The sequence below is a fragment of the Macaca nemestrina genome, chromosome X (assembly GCF_043159975.1).
Source record: "Macaca nemestrina isolate mMacNem1 chromosome X, mMacNem.hap1, whole genome shotgun sequence".
Classification (NCBI taxonomy): domain Eukaryota; kingdom Metazoa; phylum Chordata; class Mammalia; order Primates; family Cercopithecidae; genus Macaca; species Macaca nemestrina.
The window spans coordinates 39,139,460-39,164,955 of record NC_092145.1 but is presented as its reverse complement, the minus strand read 5'-3'; the positions used below and the strand labels follow the sequence as shown (position 1 = coordinate 39,164,955).

General features: G+C 33.7%; 1 protein-coding gene and 1 long non-coding RNA gene across 2 annotated transcripts; one reads left to right on the top strand and one right to left on the bottom strand.

Moving 5' to 3' along the window:
• The first annotated feature begins 769 nt into the window (after positions 1–769).
• LOC105480076 (sodium- and chloride-dependent neutral and basic amino acid transporter B(0+)) lies at positions 770–25,496 on the top strand. Its single transcript, XM_071088650.1, has 14 exons — positions 770–919; positions 1,952–2,117; positions 5,133–5,264; positions 6,865–7,026; positions 7,821–7,968; positions 9,099–9,231; positions 10,935–11,075; positions 15,483–15,711; positions 17,062–17,187; positions 18,376–18,494; positions 19,031–19,130; positions 19,402–19,511; positions 21,660–21,827; positions 22,849–25,496. The coding sequence occupies exons 1-14, from the start codon at positions 872–874 to the stop codon at positions 22,993–22,995; spliced, it is 1,929 nt and encodes a 642-aa protein (XP_070944751.1). The 5' UTR covers positions 770–871; the 3' UTR covers positions 22,996–25,496.
• LOC139360755 (uncharacterized) lies at positions 2,348–8,632 on the bottom strand. Its single transcript, XR_011618220.1, has 3 exons — positions 8,467–8,632; positions 5,181–5,327; positions 2,348–2,480 (listed from the first exon to the last, which is right to left on the bottom strand). It is a non-coding gene; the product is annotated as an uncharacterized lncRNA (long non-coding RNA).

Genomic DNA, 25,496 nt, shown 5'->3' with positions numbered 1-25,496 from the left:
CCTCCCTGGTCAAGCTGGGATGTTTCCTCATAGTTTACTTTCTAGGCCTCATCTTTCTTACAGAGAGTGCTCCTTTGTTAAGGTTAGAATTTCCCATAAACCTGCTCAATAATTTGTTTGTGTTTGGCTTCTTTGAAATACTATACAAAGCAATCCCTGTAAAAGGCAAAGCTGTCCTGAAGGCTGAGAAAGGAGCCTGAGACATAGGCTCCAGGTTGCTTTTTTCAGGCAGAGCCAGGTGGGTAATCTTATCTCAGATGGCTGCTTTTCAAGGTGCCCAATTCAGGGGCTTTTCCTCTGGGAGCAGCATTTGCCCCAGGGAATCAAGTGCTTTCTAGTCAGGGGCAAAAATTTGGGAAATCTGAGGACCCAGGGTGGTATGGTCTGTTAGGGAGAATTTTGGGGAACAGAATGGCCCCCTTCTCCCTCCAGCACATGTGCAGATCAGCACTTGGCCCCAGAACAGAGACCAGATTGAGAGGCGAGGTTAGGAGGAAACAGGGGACCCAGGAAAGGAGGCTAGATTGCAAACGCACCTACACAGCTCTGAGTCAAAGGCTGTCAGTCATCTCGACTCAGACTGCTCTGCTCTCCAGCAGCCCAGCCCTTTCCCAGGGCTGGGGCAGGAGATTGCTACATGTAGGCTTATCTGGGGAAAAAACAGAGCCTCACTTTAGTCCCTTCCGGTAATTGACACTACTGGACACCCAGGAGGGGGAGGAGAGAGCTTCTCTTCATAAATGGTCCCACCCCTGGGCAAGGTGGCTCACTCACTCTGGCAGGTAGGAACAGGGGAGTGTGCACCTGCCACCAGTCAAGCTCAGCCAGACTGCAAGAGGAGGCGAGGCGGAGCCAGCCGAGGGAGTGAACCATGGACAAGTTGAAATGCTCGAGTTTCTTCAAGTGCAGGGGGAAGGAGGTAGGAGTCTGGGAGCTGCGGGAGGTGTAGAGGACCTGAGAGTGGAAAACTTAAGGGCGGTTGCTAGTCTGTTTTTGCTTTCTGTGGCTGTTCTTTGTGCTCCACATTTCTGTTCAACTATTAGGTGTGCCTGAGACATACCTATAGAGTAGAGAAGAAAGAAAAGCTCTTACTCTCATAGCTAGAAGACTTAGGGCCACCTCATCCTCTGCCTTGGGGGTACCCACAAAATCCTGTTCTCTGTCTGTCTCCTAACTGTGTCCATATGCTAGAGGAAAGTACAAAAGTACACACGGTTCTTAATTGACCCAAGGAACCCTCCATACCCCATAGAAGTGAGCAGGTTGGGAGAGAACCCCTGTCCCTTCTCTCCCTCCCAAGTGGAGACAGAGCTACTTCCTCTGCTGAGACAGGACTATTTGTCTCTGCATATTATTCTGTGGCTTTTAGAAAGGCACTGATTTTAATCTGTAAGACAGAGAAAAGTTAAACTACCCTTAACTTGATACATCCAATACTATCAAACCATAAGAAAAGTTTATAGATTCTTGCTTTTTCTTCCAGCAGACACTACATTTGATCCTGCTCAAAGATCTGCTACAGTATCAATAGTAATGACTTTATCTAATTCATCTTTAAGACTTTTGTATTTGAAACCTGATTTGTCTAGTTTCATTTTCCCCTCACACTGGTGTGACAAACACCTTTGTATTTCAAACCTGATTTGTCTGCTTTCATTTGTGTCTCACACTGGTGTCACATTTAACATTTTTACCAAAATTTGGATAATCTCAACTGATGGAGTATTAAACATATCTACTTACAGAACTTTGCTCATTTTAAGGGGTAAATGGTGTAAAGTACAAGCAGCTATCAGCAGAAATCTTCCCAACTTTGTAAAGCATTCCCCTGAGCTATGGTTTTCAGGGTTTCTTCCCCCCATTTTCTGTTGCTTTATGGATTTGTGAAATTATGCTTCTGTGGAATTTGTAATGGTAGAAAGGCAAGCTGTTGATATTTTTTCTTCCCCAGAAAGTGTCGGCTTCATCAGAGAATTTCCATGTTGGTGAAAATGATGAGAATCAGGACCGTGGTAACTGGTCCAAAAAATCGGATTATCTTCTATCTATGGTTGGATATGCAGTGGGATTAGGAAATGTGTGGAGATTTCCATATCTGACGTACAACAATGGTGGAGGTATTCTATTTCACCCCCACCCCCACCCCCGCTTTTCCCTTCAGTTTTAAGTGTGGTGCTGTATGGCCTCTGAGGATGTTTTACGAGTTGAAGGAAGGCATATGATAGTTGATGGTCTGGGTTAGTGGGAGAATGAGAAATAAGCATATTGAATTTATTATTAGTCTGAGCTACTAGCTCAAGTTAGAAAGCTAGTTTCACAAAATCCTCAGACATAAACTTGATAAAAGCTTTATTTTTAGCACTTCTAAGCTTCTGATTTGAGATCTCACGTAATCTTCAACTATGACATACTTTTCCAAATTTATGCATGTTTCTGTGATAATCTGTTCAAACTCAAGTTGTGCTTTGCTTAATTTATAGCTGAATCAGAAAGAAACAGAAAAATAAGTTCTATTAAGAAGCTCAAATAAATTATTTGCTTAACTAAATGCATTACATTTTGGTGATTTAAGTGTGGAAAAAGATGATTAAAAAGTAATTAAAGTTTTAGTATTTTAAGCTGCAATATTGAGTTACATGTATTCCAAATTGGACTGACTATGTGGAAGATCCTTCTAAAATGAAATAACTTAGTTCAAGAATTGATGTTTTAGTCCTGCAAAAAAAAAAAAAAAAAAAAAAACACTGTGTATACCTTGTAGATCATTAGAGTAGACTCAATTAGAAAAAGGAGAGAAAAATAACTTTGAGGTGACACACAAAGGGAAATAAAATGAATTGCACAATTCTCTAGTAATGTCCAAACAACTTTTCACTTACACCATATTTTATTTACTTGTAATTACAGGTTCTATTAGAAGTATAGAGGTGGCATGCCCTTATATTTCATAACTGGGTACCAGTGAGACTGTGCCACTATAATTATTTTTCTTAGTATAATAGGATTTTGTGTGGTGATATTTCAATCACATTTCATGTTAACTGATTACATTCAAATATTCACAGTGGTCTTCAGAGACTTAAGAAAGGAACTCCGTTTATTAAACACTTTAAGTGTCAGTAGCATGAATTCCCCTATCTAGAAGCTGGGTCATTTAGTCATCTTGGTATCGAATATTAGCTGGAAAATGCATCAGAAATCACAATTTTATTTCTGTCTGTGTCGTAAGGTCCAGTGTGGTAAAGAGAAGCATTCTGGATCATTTTGAGCCTCTTGTAACTCATGTTTAGAATAAGAAATTCCCTGTGCCTTGACATCATACATAAGCCCAGTAATTGCCATGAATTTTTAGGAACTATATTAAACTAGTTTTAATAGAAACTTTGAAAATATAGTCAAAAATAATATTAATTGTATGCTATTATATTTTTCACTATTTCCTCTGAAATTTAATATGCCATATTGGCTTTCAATTTTTTATAATAACATCATTTGGGTAATAGATGATCTAGACACTCTCAGTCCTTCTTCTTTTATCCAAGAGTGGAAGAGGAAAATGAAATTAAAATTTGTTAAATGCGAATTAGGTTTAAAAATATAGTCAGGTTTGAAAAGTTATTTCTAAAGTCTGGAAATATTTTTATCTGTATATTCTTTTTAACAGTTTATTAAAGAGAAATGTCATACCACTTTAAGGTCTAGGTCTGTAGTATTGACAATTTGTGGCCACTATATTAACAATTTATCATCTATGGATAGTATTAATAATAAAATAATATAATAGGTGAAAAGTCAGGTATAACACTGAAGAAAATAATCTTTTTTAAAGAAAAATACCTGTTCACACTCAGCTGGTAAAGCTTGTTTATTGTTGTAGTTAAATAGGGATATTCCGAATTTTTTTTCTTCATATTTGTCATTCATAGGACTTAAACTTCTATTAGTCGTAGTAAAGATGGTATGTGCATTGCAACATCTATACAAACATATTTTTCCCTGTGGTCTAGTGACTTCCAGGGTTAGTGTTAAAGTAAACCACTTACCTATGAATAAATAACAAGTACTTTATAGACTCATTTTTAGTAGAATGCATTTTGAGAGTTGAAAAAATGTTATTCCTAGGTATGATGTTACAGTATCATAATATGAAAAATACTTGAGGCAAAACTGTAACATGAGTAAATAAAATGTATATAATCTGAAAACCCATTTTTATCCACTGATCCCCACATTCTTTATTAAACTTTGCCAGTACTTCTGGAATGTTTTATTAGTAAGCTTAATATTCTGCCCTTGCTTCAACCCATAATTTGGCATGGTTTCTAATGAAAAATACCATGCCCCAAAAGTGGAAAGAAAGAAAAGGGAAAATGATAAATGGTTAAAAGTATGGGCGAGGTGAATTGTCTAGTGTGGGAGAATTATTCCTTATGAAATTGAAAGTTAACTACAAGTATTTCTCAAAAGTTCAGAGTCTTCAAACAAAACCAATACATTTTGTACTAATACTGAGTGAAGAACCTTGTGACTCTTTGGAGAATAATAAACTTAATTGCAGTAACTTATACTCTGAGCCACATTAGCAGTTTTACCCCAAGTCTTAAAAATATACCGTTTATCTTTAAAGGAGAAAGGAGGAAAACCAATGTTGAACATGGGCCATGTGCCTGGCATTTTAGCAAGTGTTTTCACATAGACCCTGTATTTGAACCCTTACCACAAAGTGAGTTGGCATTGTTCTCCCCTTTTATAAGGAATCGAAGGTTCAGACATTAGACAAATTGCTGGAGGTCACATAACTGGTAAATGGTCTAGCCAGGATTTCAACCTAGGTCTATCTGGTTCCAATGCCTGGGATCGCTCAATTCCTCTGGCTTACTTTTTATACTCTACACTTTTTAGTAATCACAACAGCCTCATTTGGTAATACTAGCATCCCCATTTCGTAGACGAGAAATCCAAGGTTTAAAAAATCAACTACTTATTCATAGAAAGTAGTGAATTTTAGGCCCAAACCCAGCACTCTCTGATTCCACTGTATCAGGATGCTTTTAAAATGTTATGCTGGTTGTCAAAGTGCCATCAAGACTCTGAGCTATAATAGTGCTTTGATTCTTTCTCATCCTTTTTAGGCGCCTTCTTGATACCTTATGCAATTATGCTAGCATTGGCTGGTTTACCTTTGTTCTTTCTTGAGTGTTCACTGGGACAATTTGCTAGCTTAGGTCCAGTTTCAGTTTGGAGGATTCTTCCATTGTTTCAAGGTTGGTAATAAAGCATTTTCTTCACCATGGTTATTTGTATATTTGTGCATATAGCTACCTTCACTGTGAGGAACAAAAAATTGCTTAAAATTCTGACAATTTAAGGCAAAGAAAACATACATTATTGTTGTTTCGCTGTACAGTATGCCACTGCAGAATTTAAAAAATCAAATGTTTTTATTTCTGTTTATCATGGGCTGCAGAAATGGGAAGGGTTAGAAAGCACACCAAGAACGGTTAGAAGGGTGTCATTATTTTCCCATTTTCACCTGGTGAATTCTTTTACCACATAGTCTTGTGCTCTAGTTTAAAGGCTCTAACTTTTTTCTACTTCATATGTAGTCTGTGTCTTACTGCCTTTGCATATCTTTTACAATGCCTCATTCAGAAAAGTTGAAGGGTAGGTCACTATTTTTTCTTGGATGCTCTTAATAGAATAGGATGCTGATAAAGCTTAAAAATGCCTTGTTATTAAACATCAAACTACCTCTTTTGACTGAAGATTAAATATCATTTTGGTATGTGCTAGCTGCTGAAAATTATTTGTTTTCAATGCAACATCAAAAATAAATTCATAGTGAGGTAAATAGAATATTGTTCTGGAAGAGTGGAGAAACTACCTTAAAAGCTAGTTTTAAGCATAGGCGTTATATTCAGCATGCTAAACTGCATTTTGAAACTGCTTAGTTAAGGAAACTTTGGATATTTAAATTCAGATTGTTACTGAATTATTTAATTTTCTTTACACATGGTTGTAGATATATGTACACCATCCCTCCAGGTCATTATTTTAGAGGCTTCATTTTCTACTTTTCAAAATGTTGATGTCTAGATGAATATTGTATTGGTCAGTGAGTAAATAAGATATGAGCTTTGAATTTTTTTTTTTTTTTTGTCTAAAGATGTCGACTTTGCATGATCTGACAAGAATTTGCAGGCTTAATAAGAAAATGTAATAGACATGGGTTTTTGTTTATGTGAATTTGATGTGCTTACAACAAGTCTTCTGGCCTTGGCCTTAATACGCTTTCTAATCAACTGAGAAACTGCATCAGAAAGCCAATCATAAAAATAAATTTAAATTTAGAAGAAAATTACTCAGATAACATTAGCCCCTACTCTCCCAGAAAGAAAAAGGAAAAAAGTCATTTAAAACAGTCTTTATTTATTTATCTATCTATCTATCTATTTATTTATTTATTTTTGAGACACAGTCTCACTCTGATGCCCAGGGAGGAGTGCAGTGGTGGATCTCGGCTCACAGCAATCTCCACCTCCCAAGGTCAAGCAATTCACCTGCCTCAGCCTCCCGAGTAGCTGGAACTACAGGCATGCACCACCACGCCTGGCTGATTTTTGTATTTTCAGTAGAGACAAGGTTTCACCATGTTAACCGTCTTGAACTCCTGACCTCAAGTGATCCGCCCTCCTCAGCCTTGAAAAGTACTAGGATTATAGGCATGAGTCACCGCACCCTGCCTGAAATAGTCTTTTTTATTTTAAAATAGATTTTGTGGTAATTGAGATCAGCTTTTTTATAAATTAGCAAAATAAATTTCACTTGAGTTTGGTTTTTATTTTAATTGTTCTTTCTTTCCAGGTGTGGGAATTACAATGGTCCTGATATCCATTTTTGTGACAATCTATTACAATGTCATAATTGCCTATAGTCTTTACTACATGTTTGCTTCTTTTCAAAGTGAACTACCATGGAAAAATTGTTCTTCGTGGTCAGATAAAAACTGTAGCAGATCACCAATAGGTAAAATTTGTCAACCACCAAATAGTTCTTTTATATATTTTTTATAAGCTTGAAGGGTCAAATCATTCTCTAAGCAACTTAGGTACGATTTTAAATGGTCCAAAGGTCACTGGTGAAAGCAGAAGATAGCATATATAATCGGAAAAATGAGTAATACAATGTGTTAATCCCTGAGAGCAGCCAGGAAGGCTAAATCATGCCTAAGAGTACTTCTTTCAGGCCTATGTCCTGGGCAGGAGAGGAGAAACTGAGAAAATGATAAAGGGAGAAAAGTACTATCCAGGATAGTTGTGCGTGTCTCAGGAGACAGTAGGTGTTGTTCATGTCATATGTTGCTAATCTTTGGGATAATGTACCATCCATGTCGTAGGCTATTACCATTTTAATTCCCTATGTACATCAGAGGATAAATTTATAAATATTTAATGCTACTGAGAAGTTTAAAGGCCTTAATTTGTCTATATGCATAGGTTGGATAGGTAAATCTACACACAAAAGTTTGTTAGCGCACTAAACCTCAACTGAAACAATTGTTACTCTATACCTGTTGTTACTGTAAATACAATCACAGCTTAAAAGGGTAGACAGTTTTGTAATCCCTCCTAGTTTAGTAGAAAAGATTTTAAGATGCTGAATGTACATAGCTTATTCCATCTGTAAGGTTTCTACTCCACTTTTTTCAAGTAACAATTTTGATGATAATTTAAATATTTTACCATTAAAACTTTTTTTCTAGGAAAGCAATCTTCTAAAACTAAGTACATGTCTGTGTCTATATTTTTTATTATCTTTAGTAACTCACTGTAATGTGAGTACAGTGAATAAAGGAATACAGGAGATTGTCCAAATGAATAAAAGCTGGGTAGACATCAACAATTTTATCTGCATCAATGGCAGTGAAATTTATCAGCCAGGGCAGCTTCCCAGTGAACAATATTGGAAGTAAGTATACTAGATGATTTACTTTTAAGCAGATGTTATCTTAAAATTTATATAAAACAACAAAATATTAATCAAACCCCCTTGCTTAACACATAAAAAGGAAAATCAGGACAAATTATATTTCATTTAACTCAAATGTCTACCTATCCCAGGTGACTAGTAGCTACCTGCAAAATTAGCTCATAGTCAGCAATGTGTCTTTTATAAATTAGTTATTAAATGGTCACAACACTGTAATGATTTATTAAGCACTTATTAGCTATGAGTTAGGAAATTGCTTTGAAGAAAACACATACAAAGTTTAGACTACAATGATCAAGTTGTAATGATAAATCGTTGGGTGATGAATAATATTGCTTTTTAAAAAAGTGTAATTCTTCAGTAGTTTTGTTTACTGTTGTCATTATATGGTAAGAATAGATATGTAGTGTTATATTTACTTTCATTAATTTCAAATGATCTCTCTTTACTTACTCTATATCTATCCATTACCCTTACCTAATATTGTTGACTCTACTGCTAAATGACCTCTTCTTCATTCACTGTTAATGACCTTTGTAACTCTGTTAAACTTTGGATCTTCAAATGTTCTCAAACTTCAAGCTTAGAAATAAGATCCTAGATTCATGCATGTACCTGGTGAGAATCTTGGAATTTTACAGAAAGTCTGTGGAAAAAGTGTGAATAACAGGATCATTTGAGTTTGATGATATCTATAAGTATGGAATGAGGAAATATTTAATATAATTTTAAATGTTTTCCTCATTATTTTAACATGAGAAAATACTATAATAGTAAAATAAAATAATCTGACATAAAGTCAATTTCTTTATATAAAAGATCTTGAAATAGAGGAAAGTAATAGCTAAAAGAATCAGTAGATCTTTTATTCTATGGTTTGAAACTTTGGATTGGCTGTGGTTAACTGAATTCAGAGCTTGGCCATTTAATGAACTATCTGTGCCTCTTCATATTGATAGTATCTATCAATAAAGGCTCACCGAACTTCGACATATTAATAAGATACAATATTCATGAAACTTCCACCTGGATAAATGGTATTACAAAATTCAATGTATTTTCTTTAAGTCAAGTGATTCTGTGATCATAAAATGACTTATGTATTTCAGTAAAGTGGCGCTCCAACGGTCAAGTGGAATGAATGAGACTGGAGTAATTGTGTGGTATTTAGCACTTTGTCTTCTTCTGGCTTGGCTCATAGTTGGAGCAGCACTATTTAAAGGAATCAAGTCTTCTGGCAAGGTAACTTGAAAAACACATTAGATAGTGATATAGCAGCTTTCCAATTTCATTGTAGTTCAATATCAAACATTATCAAAAACATGTTTTTTTCCTTCTATAATGGAGCATTCAAATGTGTGAAAAGCTTTCTAAATAGTTATTTTAAGCTCTAAGTAAACACATAGGATCTCTGTTATTGCTAAATACAAAACAAACAAACAAAATAAAAACTAGTACTAGAGGTGCACATTTCCTAAAAACATGGACTCTTTTAGCTGATAGAGCATTCTGAGGTTTAAGAGTATATTATTAAATTTTCTATCCTACTATATAAAGAAGCATCTTGAATGGAATCATATATTGCAATATATGGTTTGGAAAGTCTAGATTCTTGTTCTGTGTAGAGTAATAGTATCAGGAATCCCCCAGTTGGTGGGGGGGGGGGGAGAGAGAGAGAGAGAAATGTGTGTGTTTGTGTGCATGTGTGTGTGTCTGTGTGTCTGTGTGTGTGTATATATATATGTATATGTATATATACACACACAAACTATGTATTCATTCTCTTAAAGATTGCCAAAATGGACACAGAACTTTTTCTCTCAGTGAAAGGGCCTCTTCTGAAAAACATTCTGTTATATTTTCTCACTTCATTGTTTACTTTTATAAACTTTCAGAGAGAATAATGGTAATTTAAGAGAACAACATGAAATTTTCTCTGTGAACAGTTACACAATACCCAGAAAAAAAATGTTTATGTGTTTTTAACTAGTCAATGGATATTTCCTCAAAGGTGGAGGACAGGAATCACTGGGGATATTGTCTTTGTATTCTCAGTACAATATTTAGCACATTCAGTTAATGTTAAGTTGTGATGAGACATGCTGTCACATTACAAAAATACTGTGAATATCACAAATCAAGTGAAAACTTTCCAAAATGTTTTAGTTCCACATTTTTTAAACCCTTGGTTTCCTTTTGATGCTAATATTGAAAGAGTCCATTAAAGTCCATTTACCCAGGTAATTAATTTTTATTGGTCTCTGGATGACTTGTTTAAATCGTCTCCTTGGATGTATTATAAAACACAGGACATCTACGGATCAAGGAAATCATCCACATTAAGGCAAAGCTGGTCTCAAAGGCAATCTGCTCATCTGGAACCATGTGTTATCTAGTACAGAAGCAGTGCACTTGTATGTGTGTTATCAAACTTTCTTAATGGGAGCTGTAAGGATAACAGTAACAGGTGTCCAGTATTCACTTCAATATGCTTTTCTGGGATTTGAACATCTGCTAGGAAATATTTTCCTTTTCTTTGAACACTGAATATATATTAATCAATGCAGGGTTTAAATCATTTCTCTCCTCACCTCAATGCAGTAATTTACTGAGAGAAGACATTCAGTCTCCTCAGACATGTATAAGGATGTATTTATGAGAGCAGTCCATTTAGATCCCAAGTTATCACTGCTGATGTATTATTTATTTACAGCATAAACCTGGGAAATGTGGATTAATACATCAAAGTATTTTTGAAATGAATCACTTGAGAGTAGTGAGGACTAAAATAAGAAATTATGCTAACTTTGGTATATCATCAGAACCTATGAAATCCCCTGTATTTTATTTAATTAATCTCAACTGGCTAATAATTTTACTTGTATAAAATTATACATCATGATTTAAAAAATAATTTACTAATTTTTGGTTACTTTTCTTGGTAGGTGGTATATTTTACAGCTCTTTTCCCCTATGTGGTCCTACTCATCCTGTTAGTACGAGGTGCAACTCTGGAGGGTGCTTCAAAAGGCATTTCATACTATATTGGAGCACAGTCAAATTTTACAAAACTTAGGGAAGCTGAGGTGAGTCTTAATTTGGATTTCAAATTATCTGAGGAGGTAAATCTTAAAAGCAAATGCCAAACATTTTTGGCTCCATATGAATATAGTAATGTAATAGCTTGCAAAAGAATATACAGTTAAATTTGTTAGTTTGTATCCACTAGGATGTCTGACTTAGCTAATATTTAACATGCCATTAATATTCTTTTATTGATGGTGAGATAATTTTTAGAAATAGGATTTTAAAAGTAATTTTTATTCATATAAACTGATTCTACTTGACCAATAAAATTCCAGGCTTATTAATCTGAAAAACAATATTTCATGCATAAATACCTGCAAGTTGATGACTAGGGCTATGTGATTTATTGGATAAGCTCAGAGTAGCTTTAGAGATTACTGTTGAAAGTTTAATGGTCTAATATACATTTTAATTTTCTTGAAAATTTAATATCCCCAAAATATTATCAAATTTTGTCTAGTGAATTGTGAAGTTAAAACATAAATTTGACATGGAGTAAGCATTCCATAACCAAAATTGTTACTTATACGAAAAACTTAAACATGTGCGATGAATAAGAATTGGGTAACCCTGTTTCAACTTTACCTTCAGATAATGGCTGAATGTATCACTGGCATATAACATCTTTTAAAATTTGACTGCTGAGAGTATTAACAGTAAGTGTACTACAGATAGTATGCTTCTATTAGTATGGCCTAGAATACTTTCCCCCCCTTTTTTTTTTTTTTTTTTTAAGACAGAGTCTTGCTCTGTTGCCCAGGCTGGAGTGCAATGGCATAATCTCTGCTCACTGCAACCTCTGCCTCCCAGGTTCAAGCAATTCTCCTGACTCAGCCGCCCAAGTAGCTGGGATTACAGGTGTGTGCCACCACGCCTGGCTAATTTTTTTGTATTTTTAGTAGAGATGGGGTTTCATCATGTTGGCCAGCCTGGTCTCAAACTCCTGACCTCAGGCGATCCAGCCGCATTGGCCTCCCAAAGTGCTGGGATTCGAGGTGTGAGCCACCGCACCCGGCCCTTTCACTTTTTTACTAGTCACATCACATTCTTAGCACACATTAAGCTTCTGTTCAACTAAAAACCTGTAATTTTATGTTGAAGTCAAGAGAGATTATGTTAATATTATCTGCCATGCTAGTAGTACTATTCAAAATGGATATTAGTTTTACTTTGCTATAGTATTCTTCATGGAACTCATGCTAATTTCCAACCATTGCCATCTTCTCTAAATGCTTACAAGAAGATGTGTAATTATTTCTTGTAAATTTGTTTTGTAAGCTGTGCCAAATGTATTAGCTTTTAGTTGTGGAAATCTGTCCTTAATTTACAATTACCGTTCTGAAAACTGAAATGCCAATCTTTGGTCTTTGATTACCTTTTTTGGTGCTCAATAATTTCCACTCAATGATTAATCACATAGCTTTAACTTATTTTAGATCTATGGAATTTTATTATTGTTGTCTTGGAGATTAGTATACGTTGATGTGTCCACAGGACATCTAATTTGCTTCTTCATTTATCTTGGGCCTCACTCTTTTTATCCCTGTTGGTTAATCTCTTCCTAATTTGAAGACCATTTTGGATGGTGAATAAGAAACAAATAAAATGGAACTTAGCATTCATCACCTTCTCCACGCTAGGCTATTGAACAAGATAAATTATGTTAATGCACTTGGAAATAGTAAGCTTTTATATAAATATGAGCTAATGTACAATTGTTTCAATTATTTCTGTTATATTATACTATCTTGTTAGAGTTGCAGCATTTTCCCGAAGAATTAGATTCACCATTTTCTTTGAAACTCATGACTTTGAGCCTAGTTAAAAATCCCCTTTGATATTCTTTTAGTGGCTTTTGCAAGCCTAAGATATCTGGGTTTTGTAGTTTCTTGAAATCATTCTGAAAAATTTATATGACACTTTTATATTGGTCTGTGTTTCAGTGACTCTAACATCTTTAAAAAATCAGAGTGAAACCTAAAGCTCCTTGTGAGACAAACAATTTAATCTTCTCACCCCTCTACTCTCCAACACAACATGACCCAACTCCTTCTTTTTGGGGTTTGCTGGCAATGACAATTGTTTTTCTTAGATTTTTTAAAATTCCTCACAATATATATTCTAAACATGGAATCATAATCAGGTGTCTTTCCTTTCCTTTAAATATCTGAACTTCATTTAGATCTCCAGGAGAGTAGAGAACCACACAAATTTATAGATAGAGGAGTCTTCAGCAATGCGAAGATTATTTTTCTAACTCCCTCATTTTACAGTGATGAAACTAAGACTTACATGGATTCAATTTTAGCCAATTGAACACAACCAATTCATAAAATTTGAATTACGATTTCCTGATCCCTAATGTAATAATCTTGTATATTGGTATGAGATTAATAGATACAGAGATTAAAACTATGTTTGGAATTTCTCTTCACTTTTGTCTACAACCTAGGTACACATCATGGTATTCAGTAGCATTTTTACACAACACAAGACTGCCACACCCATTTCCAGCTCCCCCTGTCTATCCCAAAAGAGTTTTCTATGGAACTTGAAAACTGATCTAAATTTTATTTGAAAAAGAAAAAGGCCAAAACCCCAAGGTGTATCTGAAGTGAAGAGGACTTGTCCTATCAGATATGAAACAATATTTAAAATGCTATACTAATTAAAATAGTGAGGTGTTAGCATAGGTAAAAACATATAGACCAGTGGAACAGGATAATAGTCTCAGAAATAAATTCAAAAACAAATGGAACTTGGTATGTGGCAGAGGTGGCAATGCAGATCAGTAAGTGATGATAATCCAATTGATAGAATTGATATCTAATTGATTTAATTGATAATATCAATTATCCTTGAAAAATTGATATCCCACTTAGGAAACAACATCAGTTGGAAATTTCACATATCATTCACATATCACACATATTGATATGCACAATATCAATACTGGGTGAATTGAAAAGTTAACAATATAGGCAAAACTTGAATTCCTTTAGAAGAAAATGTAGAATAGTACCTTTATAACCTTGGGCTAAGCTGTTTTTTAAAAGTAATAGAGATCAAAGATAATACATATAGTCAAAGATGGATACCTTCAGCTACAGTAAACCAACAACAAAAACTTTGGTTCATCAAAGGACACAATGTTAAAAGGTAAACAAAATTAACTCACAAATTTGGGAGGAAAAAAAATCAACATATATAATAGTCAAAAGATTAGAATCCAAATTACATCAAGAATTTTAGAAACAGAGTAAGACAGCCCAAACCAAAAACTGGCAAAAGACATGACCAGGAATTTCACAGAAAAAAACAAATCATATGGAAAATGAAGTGTTTGCAAGTAGGTGGAGGAATGGGAACCCTCACAGCCAGCTGGTGGGAGTACAAAATGGTACAACCCTTTAAAGAACAATTTGGCAAGATTTAGTAGAAGGGAGGAATGCATATACTTTTCGGCATCACAGTTCCACACCTATGTATGGGGAATGTACAAGAATGTTTACAGCTCCATAATAGCAACGTACTGAATGACCTAAATGTCCATCAACAGGAGAAAGGATAAATTGTGACATATGCAGTGTGGCAATAAAGATGTGGAAAAGGGCCAGGCGCGGTTGCTCACGCCTGTAATCCTAGCACTTTGGGAGGCCAAGGCGGTCAGATCACCTGAGGTCAGGAGTTCCAGACCAGTCTGGCCAACATGGTGAAACCCCATCTCTACTAAAAATACAAAAAATTTAGCCGGGTGTGGTGGTGCATGCTTGTAATCCCAGCTACTTGGGAGGCTGAGGCACAAGAATTGCTTGAACCTGTCAGGCGGAGATTACAGTGAGCCAAGATTTCACCACTTCACTACAGCCTGGATGACAAGGAGAGACTCTGTCTCGAAAACAAAAACAAACAAACAAAAACAAACAAAAAAGAAGTGGAAAAGAATGATTAAAACTACATATATTTAATTTAGCCAAATGAATTTGCTTATATTGTTTCACTTTTGAATTACAAAGTGGACATTTTATATAGTTCAACTTGATGATGGATAAATCTCACAATACCTAATAAAAAATGGCATGTTGTATATGTTTACATGCATTAAGATAACTTTTCTATAAATTCCAAAACAAAGCATTCAAACTTAAATGTAAAGAAGAACAAAGAAATTATGAACACAAAAGTCAGGATAGCAACTACCACTGGTGGGTAGAAGGGTGATAATGATAAGGAAGGGGTACAAAAAGGATTTAAAAGACTGTAACATTTTATTTCTTAAGCTGAGTAATGGGCATTTGGGTGTTCATTTCATTGTTATTAATAATATATTCTTTGCTTATGTGAAGTATTTACACAAATAAAAATTGAGTATATGTTTTAAAATATTAAATTATTTTCTCTTATAGGTCTGGAAAGATGCTGCCACTCAGATATTTTACTCCCTTTCAGTGGCTTGGGGTGGCTTAGTTGCTCTATCATCTTACAATAAGTTCAAAAACAACTGCTTCTCTGATGCCATTGTAGTTTGTTTGACAAACTGTCTCACTAGTGTGTTTGCTGGATTTGCTATTTTTTCTATATTGGGACACATGGCCCATATATCTGGAAAGGAAGTTTCTCAAGTTGTAAAATCAGGTATATAATACTATATATTATCAAGTTTGATTAATTCAACGTATCTCACTTATGAAACTCCACTAGAATTTATAGAAATTTACTTAACACAGTTATGATTTAGAATATTGAATTTTCTTCCTCATTTCATCTTATATAATTTTGTTGCTGTAACAATATAACAATTCTTAGATTATCCATGTAAACAAGAGTATATTAGGGAAATATTGCTGAAGAAGATAGGATGTTTAATTTTGTTTAGTCCTTGCTAAGCACTTCCCACGCATTATAAAAGAAACAAAATGTATATACAAATTCCCTCTGTGCAATTATATTACTGGGTTTGAATTTTTAAAACACATGAACATCATATAGGTGAGAGAGTCAAGTGACTTTGAGTTTCCAGTTGTGTCTAGCTTTAAAGGAATCTTAGTGAACTCCCTAATTTTACAGATATTAGCTAGGGATGCTTAATTATCTGGCTACAGATTCCTGGGGAAAAAATACTAGGGTTGTTTTAAGTAGGGATGCTTCATTAAAATTTTGTTTATAGTTAGTATCATATGATGGAAAGACTGGTGATTCATAATGGAATGTCAGGGATCTTGTAGATTATCTAGTGTCTAGCTCCTCATTTACAGAGAAGAGGATTGATGCACAGAAATGTCATATATGTCTAGCAGAAGGTCAAATATTTAGGAAGTGATAGTGCCTAGACTAAAAGCTAATTTTCATGAATCCTAAGTTAGTCCTCTGGGAGGTCGAAGAAACTTAAAAATACTTAAAACTGAGAATCACATAATTAATATAACTGGCACAAAATTAAAAAGCATGTTAAAGGTAACATCAAATGGAAAACAAGATTTAATTTATAGTTTCATTACATATGATTTTGCATATATGCATATAGTGATTCTGGGTAAACATTTGGAGAGAAGGTTAAAAACAAAAGTTAGTCCCTAAATATATCTTTCTTTAATAGTGCAATTCTTTTAGAGTATCTAGGCTAAGAAAACGTGAACTAATTTATGTTTCTGGAATTTAAGACAGCTTTTATTCTTTGTCAATCTTAAAAAATAAGATAAGTTAAATAAAACTATTAAAACAAACTTTCTTATGTAAGGAATGTACCATTTACATTGCAGTCTATTTGCTAACTTAATTCATGTCACATGTTCACATTATCATATCACAAAACAACCAAATTAAATATTGTAAAAAGGGAATGTGAAATAGTTGGTAAAAAAAAAAAATTATGTCATGGATTGTGTTGCCAAATAAGATGAGATTTTTCTAATATCTTATGTTTTAAATGTTTAAATATGTGAATATTCTTGATAACTAATTTAAAATATCATACATTTTTCGTAGGTTTTGATTTGGCATTCATTGCCTATCCAGAGGCTCTAGCCCAACTCCCAGGTGGTCCATTTTGGTCCATATTATTTTTTTTCATGCTTTTAACTTTGGGTCTCGATTCTCAGTTTGCTTCAATTGGTAAGTAATACTTCCAGAGGTAACATATTCCTCTTATATTTCTTTTGCATTTCCTTTATTTGAAAACGTGCTTTTATTACCCCTATTACCCCCTCTAGCTGTTAATCTCAGAATGATCTTTCTGAAAGTTGTTTTAAATGAAATTTAAATACAGAAAAATACTTGACACTCAAAAGGAATACACAATAATATTTTATCATACTTGTTTCAGATATTTTAAGAAAATAAACTGTTACAGGTGAATATGAAGTCCTCTGTCTTTCTTTTCCTAATACAAGTCAAATTTTTTTTCTAGAAGCAACTCTTACCATAGATTGTGTATGTTATTCTGTCCATGTTTATATACATGTTATACGTGTCCGTACATAGCATATACATTTTCAAATTTGCACATAAATGTGAAGTTTCATAGCATACATATGACTCTGAAAGTTGTTTTTGCATTGATTATGAATCCCATTGATACAAAGGCATATAGATCTAATTAAATCACAATCTCTTTGTTGACATAATAATGGGCATATGAATGATATACAATTTTTTAAAAATTACACACACTGCTGCAATGATCATCCTTGCACATACTTCTATGAACACATAAGGATTTACCTAGGTTACAATACTAGAGAAATTCTGAAACAATTTTCATCCTACCACTCTCTCACATACAATATTTTCAGTTTACTCTATTTATAGGATAAAATCCAGACTTTTCTGGTTGACTTTCAAAGTCCTTGAAAATTTCAAACATATTCTCTGATATTTTCATTCTCACATCCTTCTACTCTTAGCCAGTTCCCTATTTCATGAACACATTTATTTCTAAACCTAGAATCCTTTCTGTTTCCACACCACTTATTCAAATATTTACCTTATTTAAAAGTCCTACTAGAATTCATCCTTTTAGACTAATTCAGCTCACAGGGGACTGTTACCTTACACTTGCTATCAATGAAAAATCATATAAAGCAGATTAAAAACAACAAATAGAGCTGCATTTGATTTTCATCAGAACCAAGTGGTGACTGCCAAAAGAAATAACCCTGTGGGTTTTTAAAAGCAAGGAACAGGGCTCAGAGTCTATTTTCAACATATATTTGTAAGTTTGATTAACATACATTGAATTCTGTGATTAACAGTATTGGCAAATAAGTTGACATATAACACGTCATTTCTCCCCCTCTGAAGAAACGATCACAACAACAATTCAAGATTTATTTCCCAAAGTGATGAAGAAAATGAGGGTTCCCATAACTTTGGGCTGCTGCTTGGTTTTGTTTCTCCTTGGTCTCGTCTGTGTGACTCAGGTATACTATAGCATTTTTTTTTTCATAGAAACATATTAGTTGTAACATACTTTATAACCTAACTAAAGAAACCAAAGCTTAAGATGATGCTTAGTGACAAGTCCACGTCTGACTTGGGTCAAGGTTTTCTGGGTTTTAGCCCGTTTTTCTCCATTCCTACTTTTATGGTAAGTCTATTTTGCAGATGAGGAGGCCGAATAATGGACAGTTACCTCAGTTACAATAAGATTATAGACTTTAAACACAAACTACATTTCTCACAGCCACTTCAGAACATACAGACATTGCATACCATTCTGATAATCAACAAATTTAAGTACTTATTTCCTTTCCAGTGACTCAGTATAGATGGAAAGATTTTTGAGATATTTAAAGTCACATTTGGGTTTACATTTGAAACATTGCTTTTCACATTTTAGCAGAAGGGAAATTGAAGGAGCATATGTCAAGATCAAATTATAGATTCAATTTGAACATCCCATCAATCATAAAAACAATTAAAATATACTTAGAAGTAATTAATATTTTTTTGGTAGGCTGGAATTTACTGGGTTCATCTGATTGACCACTTCTGTGCTGGATGGGGCATTTTAATTGCAGCTATACTGGAGATAGTTGGAATCATCTGGATTTATGGTAAATAGTAACTATAAAATTATTTTCCAGTTTTATTAGAATAGTTTAGTTTGATTCATTTTCATTATGTTTACCTAATTATACTATTAATTTTTATACTATTATAACAGCAAAGTACAATATACTGGACAAAATTATGAAAAAATAATTACAGGTGTATGATTCATTGTTGTCGTACAGAAAAATGTTTAGACACAGAAAGATAATTGATGCCACAATGGTTACTGGAAGATAATAAGCAAGGACTCAATGTACTCTTTGTTTTCTTTAGGAGGGAACAGATTCATTGAGGATATAGAAATGATGATTGGCGCAAAGAGGTGGATATTCTGGCTATGGTGGAGAGCTTGCTGGTTTGTTATTACGCCTATCCTTTTGATTGTAAGTAATAATATACCATGAACTTGGTTTCAATAATACATACATTCCAAGATGAACTTAATAATTCACATTGAGGACAAAATGCAAATTAATTCTATAAATGAATGATTTTCAAATTTTGCAGTATTTATGGCTGGTGCCTCCAAGTTGCCTAAATTAAAAATGCCTTTGCAGTATTATTCTGAGGCCATCAGTTTAAACATTTACCATTTGAGAACATAAACAGGTTCATATGGATGTAAAAGTTATCAATAATTTAAAATTTATCAATAGAAAAAATGAAAATAAAACATGTATTTGCTCATTCCCTAAAAAAATATGTTGAGCCATCAATAATATTCCTAACCTCTCTGCCAGGCGCAGAAAAAACAAAGATGCATAAGGCCCAGATCCTCCCTTAAAGAATTCAGTTTAAATATACTGACTGCTGAGAAACAACAGTCCTATTTTAATCCATATTTTATCTCTTAATGAGGGAGGTATTTGACAGATGAAAGCAGTAAAAGAAACTTACCTGTGTCAATAGGGGCAATGGTTTATGTTAATAAATTCAATAATTATTACTATTTAGGAGCTGAGGTAAAGCAAAAGTATGTCTTACTCGAGAGACATAACTTATCAACTTAAAATCTTCAAATAACATCTCAGGACAGTAAATGGCTGAGCACCAAAATAAACACTACACTGGATGGAGAATGATTATGGACTAGAAATAATGGTGGTGGGGTGAGGCAGTGTCAAAGCTTCATAGATTTATTTTGGTTCTCATTGCCTTCATGCTTCAAAGGTTTTCCTAGAAAAGGCCATTAAGTAATTATATCCAGGATTTCCTTCAAATCTAAAGTATCACATTTGTTTGTAGAGAGGATTACATTTTTTAACATTATGAGATCACTTTCAAAAGGTGAGCAGTTTGGAATGAGATAATGCTGAATTAAAATATTTGGATACTCCATATTTTTGCTAAAAGATTTTGAAAATGATGCTAAATATTTTTATTTCACAAGTCTCCATAATAAAATAAACCCCTTGTAAACTTAGAAGGTTTAGCTGGATCTCTTAACAAGCTAATATTCAATGATTACATAAGTTTGACACCTGAATTTAATTTAAAATGCAAAAGTATTACATATGAAATGATTTAAATTGCCATCTATATTCTATAAAGTCATGTGTATTGGACTCCACTATCCCTCATCCATTCTTTTGTAGTTATGTACATTTATAGTAACTGTGAAATATGTTTAAATTACTGTAATTAAATTAATGGAGCTAAGCCATTTAATTTTAAAATTAAACTTATAGGTCTATTTATTGTTTTCTCACTGATTTTAGTAAAACAAAGACAGCTAAATTTAAGGAAACTCTTTGATAATTATTGGGTTTTGTTTTGTTTTGCTTTACCAATTTCTAATTAATTAGTTTTAATGCTTCAACATTTCAGATTTATTTTAACTTGGCCTTAAAATGTGTTCATCTTTAACATTCAGATTTGACTGTATTTCCTAAACATATATTGAGGATTTTTGTTTGTTTGTTTGTTTTTTTGTTTTTCCCTGAGTAAGATGCTGAAAGTGAAATGTGCTTTGGTAAATGCTCATCAATAGTGTGTGTAAATGCATACGTGTTTTTGATGTGTCAAAAGGGCAGCTTTGTGCAATGGGAAAGAATAGAAGCAATTCCTAAGCAAGGAGAAAAGCATGCCCACTAAAGTGTACTTCACATTCTCATTGTATTAATCTATATGCTGGCATGTAGATTTAATCTATGGCATAGAATAAAATCATGCTATTATAAATCAAAGTGAAAAGCTCAGTAACAGAAAATTTCAGATATTATTTTACTTTCAATCTGATATATGGTCAAGTATTTTATTGAAATATATGTTGAACAAGTATTTGGATTTATAAATATATGATGGTGTTAATTTTGGAAAAATTTATTCGAAGTAAAAATAAAAGTTACTTATTTTGGTTCATTCCATATTGTTATCTTCTGGTTTGTTACCTGATTATTTCAACTATTTGAATATATTTTCATATTAATTATTTTTGATAAATCACATCTGAGGAACAGAATCAAATTGCTAATCATCAGTGCAATAACGTCTAATCTTTAGCTTTGTCTTTGCATATTTAACTTTGACAGGCGATATTTATTTGGTCACTGGTGCGATTTCATAGACCTAATTATGGCACAATTCCATACCCTGACTGGGGAGTTGCTCTAGGCTGGTGTATGATTATTTTCTGCATTATTTGGATTCCAATTATGGCTATCATAAAAATAATTCAGGCTAAAGGAAACATCTTTCAAGTGAGTGCATTAAAATTGTTTATACTTTATACAAAGTAGTTATGATCAAAATGGAGGTTAATTTACTCACATGGTGGTAATATGAAATTATATGAAATACAATTAATTACTCCTTCCTCTTGGCTACTTCTATACCTGACAGTCATCCGTTACTAGTGCACAATATGGTATTATATTATTTATATATTTGCTGTGCTTCTCTATGCTAGACTATAAGCTCATTGTGGGGAAAGTCTGGTAGTATTTGTTGCTGTATCCTCTGGCCTTGCTACAGTGCTTAGCATATGACAGCTATGATATCTATACCTATGTTGAGTTGTCCCTGAAGATGTCACAAAGCAAATGACCTGTTTGCTTTATATCCATAGTCACTACTTTTAAACCTCATCTGGCTATAATATACATCCTAATAGTGTTTTTATACTGGAATAAGCCTGGTAAATATCTTGAACCCAATCTAGAGCCTGAGTCATCCCTCTTCCATGGAGGTCTAGGGGTATGAAGTTCATCATGACATCTCAGTAGGACAATGACAAAGTAGGCTCAGCAGTCTTAGATTTAAATAAATTTCTAAGTCCATACAACGATGGATCCAAATCAATGGTTTGATCCTGGAACTCCCATTTCCTTTGTTCTTGAAACACATCCCAGCTATACACTGGTTTAGATCCTCAGCTTGTCCTCATCCTAAGGCCAGGATAGAAATATCTGATTCAGTGAAGGTACAGAGTAGTCACTCTGTTACTCTAATGGGTTCACACACCTTGTTTTGAAATCATTTACATGCTCAGTTATTTTGGTTTAGTAGTTAATATACTTCTATTAACAACTAGCAACATTTGATTATACCTTTTTCTTGGTAAACTGTGCATTAAGAATTTAGATGATCACTTTTTAGTTTTCTATGATTCTTATTTTTAGTAAAGAAATAATTTAAATGAAAGTACAGTTCAATATTAGATTGTTTATAGATTGTAGCACTTAAATTCTAAGACAATGATTTTTTGTTTTTGCATTTCAGCGCCTTATAAGTTGCTGCAGACCAGCTTCTAACTGGGGTCCATACCTGGAACAACATCGTGGGGAGAGATATAAAGGCATGGTAGATCCCAAAACAGAGGCTGACTATGAAATACCTACTGTTAGTGGCAGCGGAAAACCAGAATGAGATCTCATTGAAAAAAATATAGGATTGTATAATGTGATTTTTTTTAGAATGGGGGAAACTTATTTATTTGTATGTTAACTGAATAGGAAAATGTACTTACTATGTTCATGATGGTGTGATTTTTTTCACATTTAAGCAGGAATGCAATATAAAAATGTGAATCTCTTAATGCTCAGCCATGTGCTTATTATATTTCTTTTTAGATAATGTATCTGTATAACACACACACACACATAACTGTCTCTATTTCACAATTATATCTTTGTAAATAGTATATGCTTTTTTAATACATCGGAGGCTTTATTTTGAGCTAATTTCTTAGAGAATAGTTATATTTTCTATTACACAAGTTTAAAAATATTATTTACTTGTATTTTCTTAATATACAATCTTTCTTTTCCACAAATATGGGTGGGAAATAAATCAGTACATTTAAAAGAAACTGTTAAAACTGATGGCCTCACTTAATTAGAAACGTGACAAATATATGGACAAATGGACTATATATACTATAAGAGGACTGTAGTTTAATACTTTCTATCCAAATATGTTTAAAAACTTCGTGCATTTGTTATAGCTCATGTTTTCTATATGAACTTCGTCATCAATGTTCGTTATAAAAAGTGAAATAAGATGGAAAAATAAGGATCCTACAGCCCGTAAGTGATAAATCTAGAAAATTGAGTTTTGAGTACCTCTTTTCCCATACACAATCTTCCTTCCTTAGGTAATCTGGAAGAAAACTATGACCCATTTAATTTCTATTATGTTTCACAAAATTAAGAGTTGTTCATTATACTCTCTGAAATATAGGTTTAATTTCAAATAGCATATGGACTTAAATGTTAATGAGAAAATGGCTTTAATCAATTCTAGCATTTTATGATTGTAATACACGGCTGATAGAGTGATTTTTGTCTTGCATGAATAAGTTACTACTTACAGGTGATAACTTACATACTATTGGAAGATAAACTTGTCAAACTTGCCAAGAATTAGCAAAGCCAAATTAGAAAATCCTGTGTCCTACTTTTCTTACCAAGGATAATTAAATATATCACTAAGAGCTTTATCTATTGATTATATATTGTTGACAACTGGTTTAAGCATCATAGCCTATGATGATAAACACTGCCTACATATGTAAAGAACTTTTCATCAATTCTTAAATTTCTTAACCTAGGCTTCAGGAAACATATGAAACCAAAATCATATGGAACATTTTCTGTGTGTACATGTACATGCATTTTTCTAGGGAGAGAGTCCATAGGTTTATCAGAATATCAAGGAAACCTGTGACCCAAAGAAGTTTAAGAACCACATACACTGCTGCTAGCTTTTTGTGCTTGGCAAATGAGTGACAATAGAAGAAATAATTTTTCTTACACATTTTAAAACATTTTATCTTCCTTGTGATTGAAGATGAAAGGAGTAAGAAATTAAGGCCTTTGTTTAATTTATACTGGTAATTTATTTAGGGGGAGGGGACATGAAGGTAGGTAAACAGGTAGGCCTCTAATTGAACCACCTCTGTAAGTTATGTATGAATGTATAAGCTGAAATTGTGTTTCACATTCTGAGGGTTTTCTTTTTCTTTTTCCTTTATTTTTCGGTGGGAGACTGGGGGTCAGAGTCTCATTCTGTTGCCCAGGCTGGAGTGCAGTGGCATGATCTCAGCTCACTGCAACCTCTGCCTTCTGGATTCAAGTGATTCTCCTGTCTCAGCCTCCTGAGTAGCTGGGACTATAGGTGCCCGCCACCACACCAGCTAATTTTTGTATTTTTAGTAGAGATAGGGTTTCCCCATGTTGGCCAGGCTGGTCTCGAACTCCCAACCTCAAATGATCTGTCTACCTCGGCCACCCAAAGTGCTGAGATTATAGGTGTGAGCCACCGTGCCCAGCCCATTCTGAGGGTTTTCTTTGAAGACAGGTCAAATGCTATTAGTAAACTTCAAGAGATTGTTAATTCCTTAGTTATACCAGATTTTATAATATTTGAAAATAGATGGCTAACAAGAGGTTAGAAATACTTTTCCTTAAGTTTAATCCACATTATGTTACATGCATTCTACCACTACATTTTGGTGCTATTTAAGGTGTGCAATTTTCTATAGGTGACTTTTGAAATTCAGGGAAGATTTAGGCATTTTTAATGAAAGAATATCTAACTGGGGGAAGTGTGAAGGGAAAGAAATCCTTTTCAAAAGCTGACCACAAAGAGTAGTTAAAAGTTTTTGTCACTGTCTTCACAAGTGTGTAAAGCACAGATCTTAATAGAGTGCTTGGCATATTGTAGGATGCTCAGTGGTGGTTTTTATTATTATTACTCATATTCAACAGTGGCAAGAAATATCGTTCCACATAATGGAAAACATTTCCATCAAATCCCACTTACTTTAATGCAAACTTGGAGATAATTTATGATATTGTATTGTGAACCATTAATGAAAACTTTTTCACAGTTGAGTGAAATTAAAATCACTATATCTCAACTATAGT

What these genes read in the sequence shown, in the direction of transcription:
- LOC105480076 (XM_071088650.1), top strand. Translation starts at nt 872, where the DNA reads ATGGACAAGTTGAAATGCTCGAGTTTCTTCAAGTGCAGGGGGAAGGAG. An exon ending in TTCTCAGTTTGCTTCAATTG is followed by an intron (nt 17,188 to 18,375) that starts GTAAGTAATACT and finishes CCCCCTCTGAAG; the next exon opens with AAACGATCACAACAACAATT. An exon ending in GTCTCGTCTGTGTGACTCAG is followed by an intron (nt 18,495 to 19,030) that starts GTATACTATAGC and finishes TTTTTTTGGTAG; the next exon opens with GCTGGAATTTACTGGGTTCA.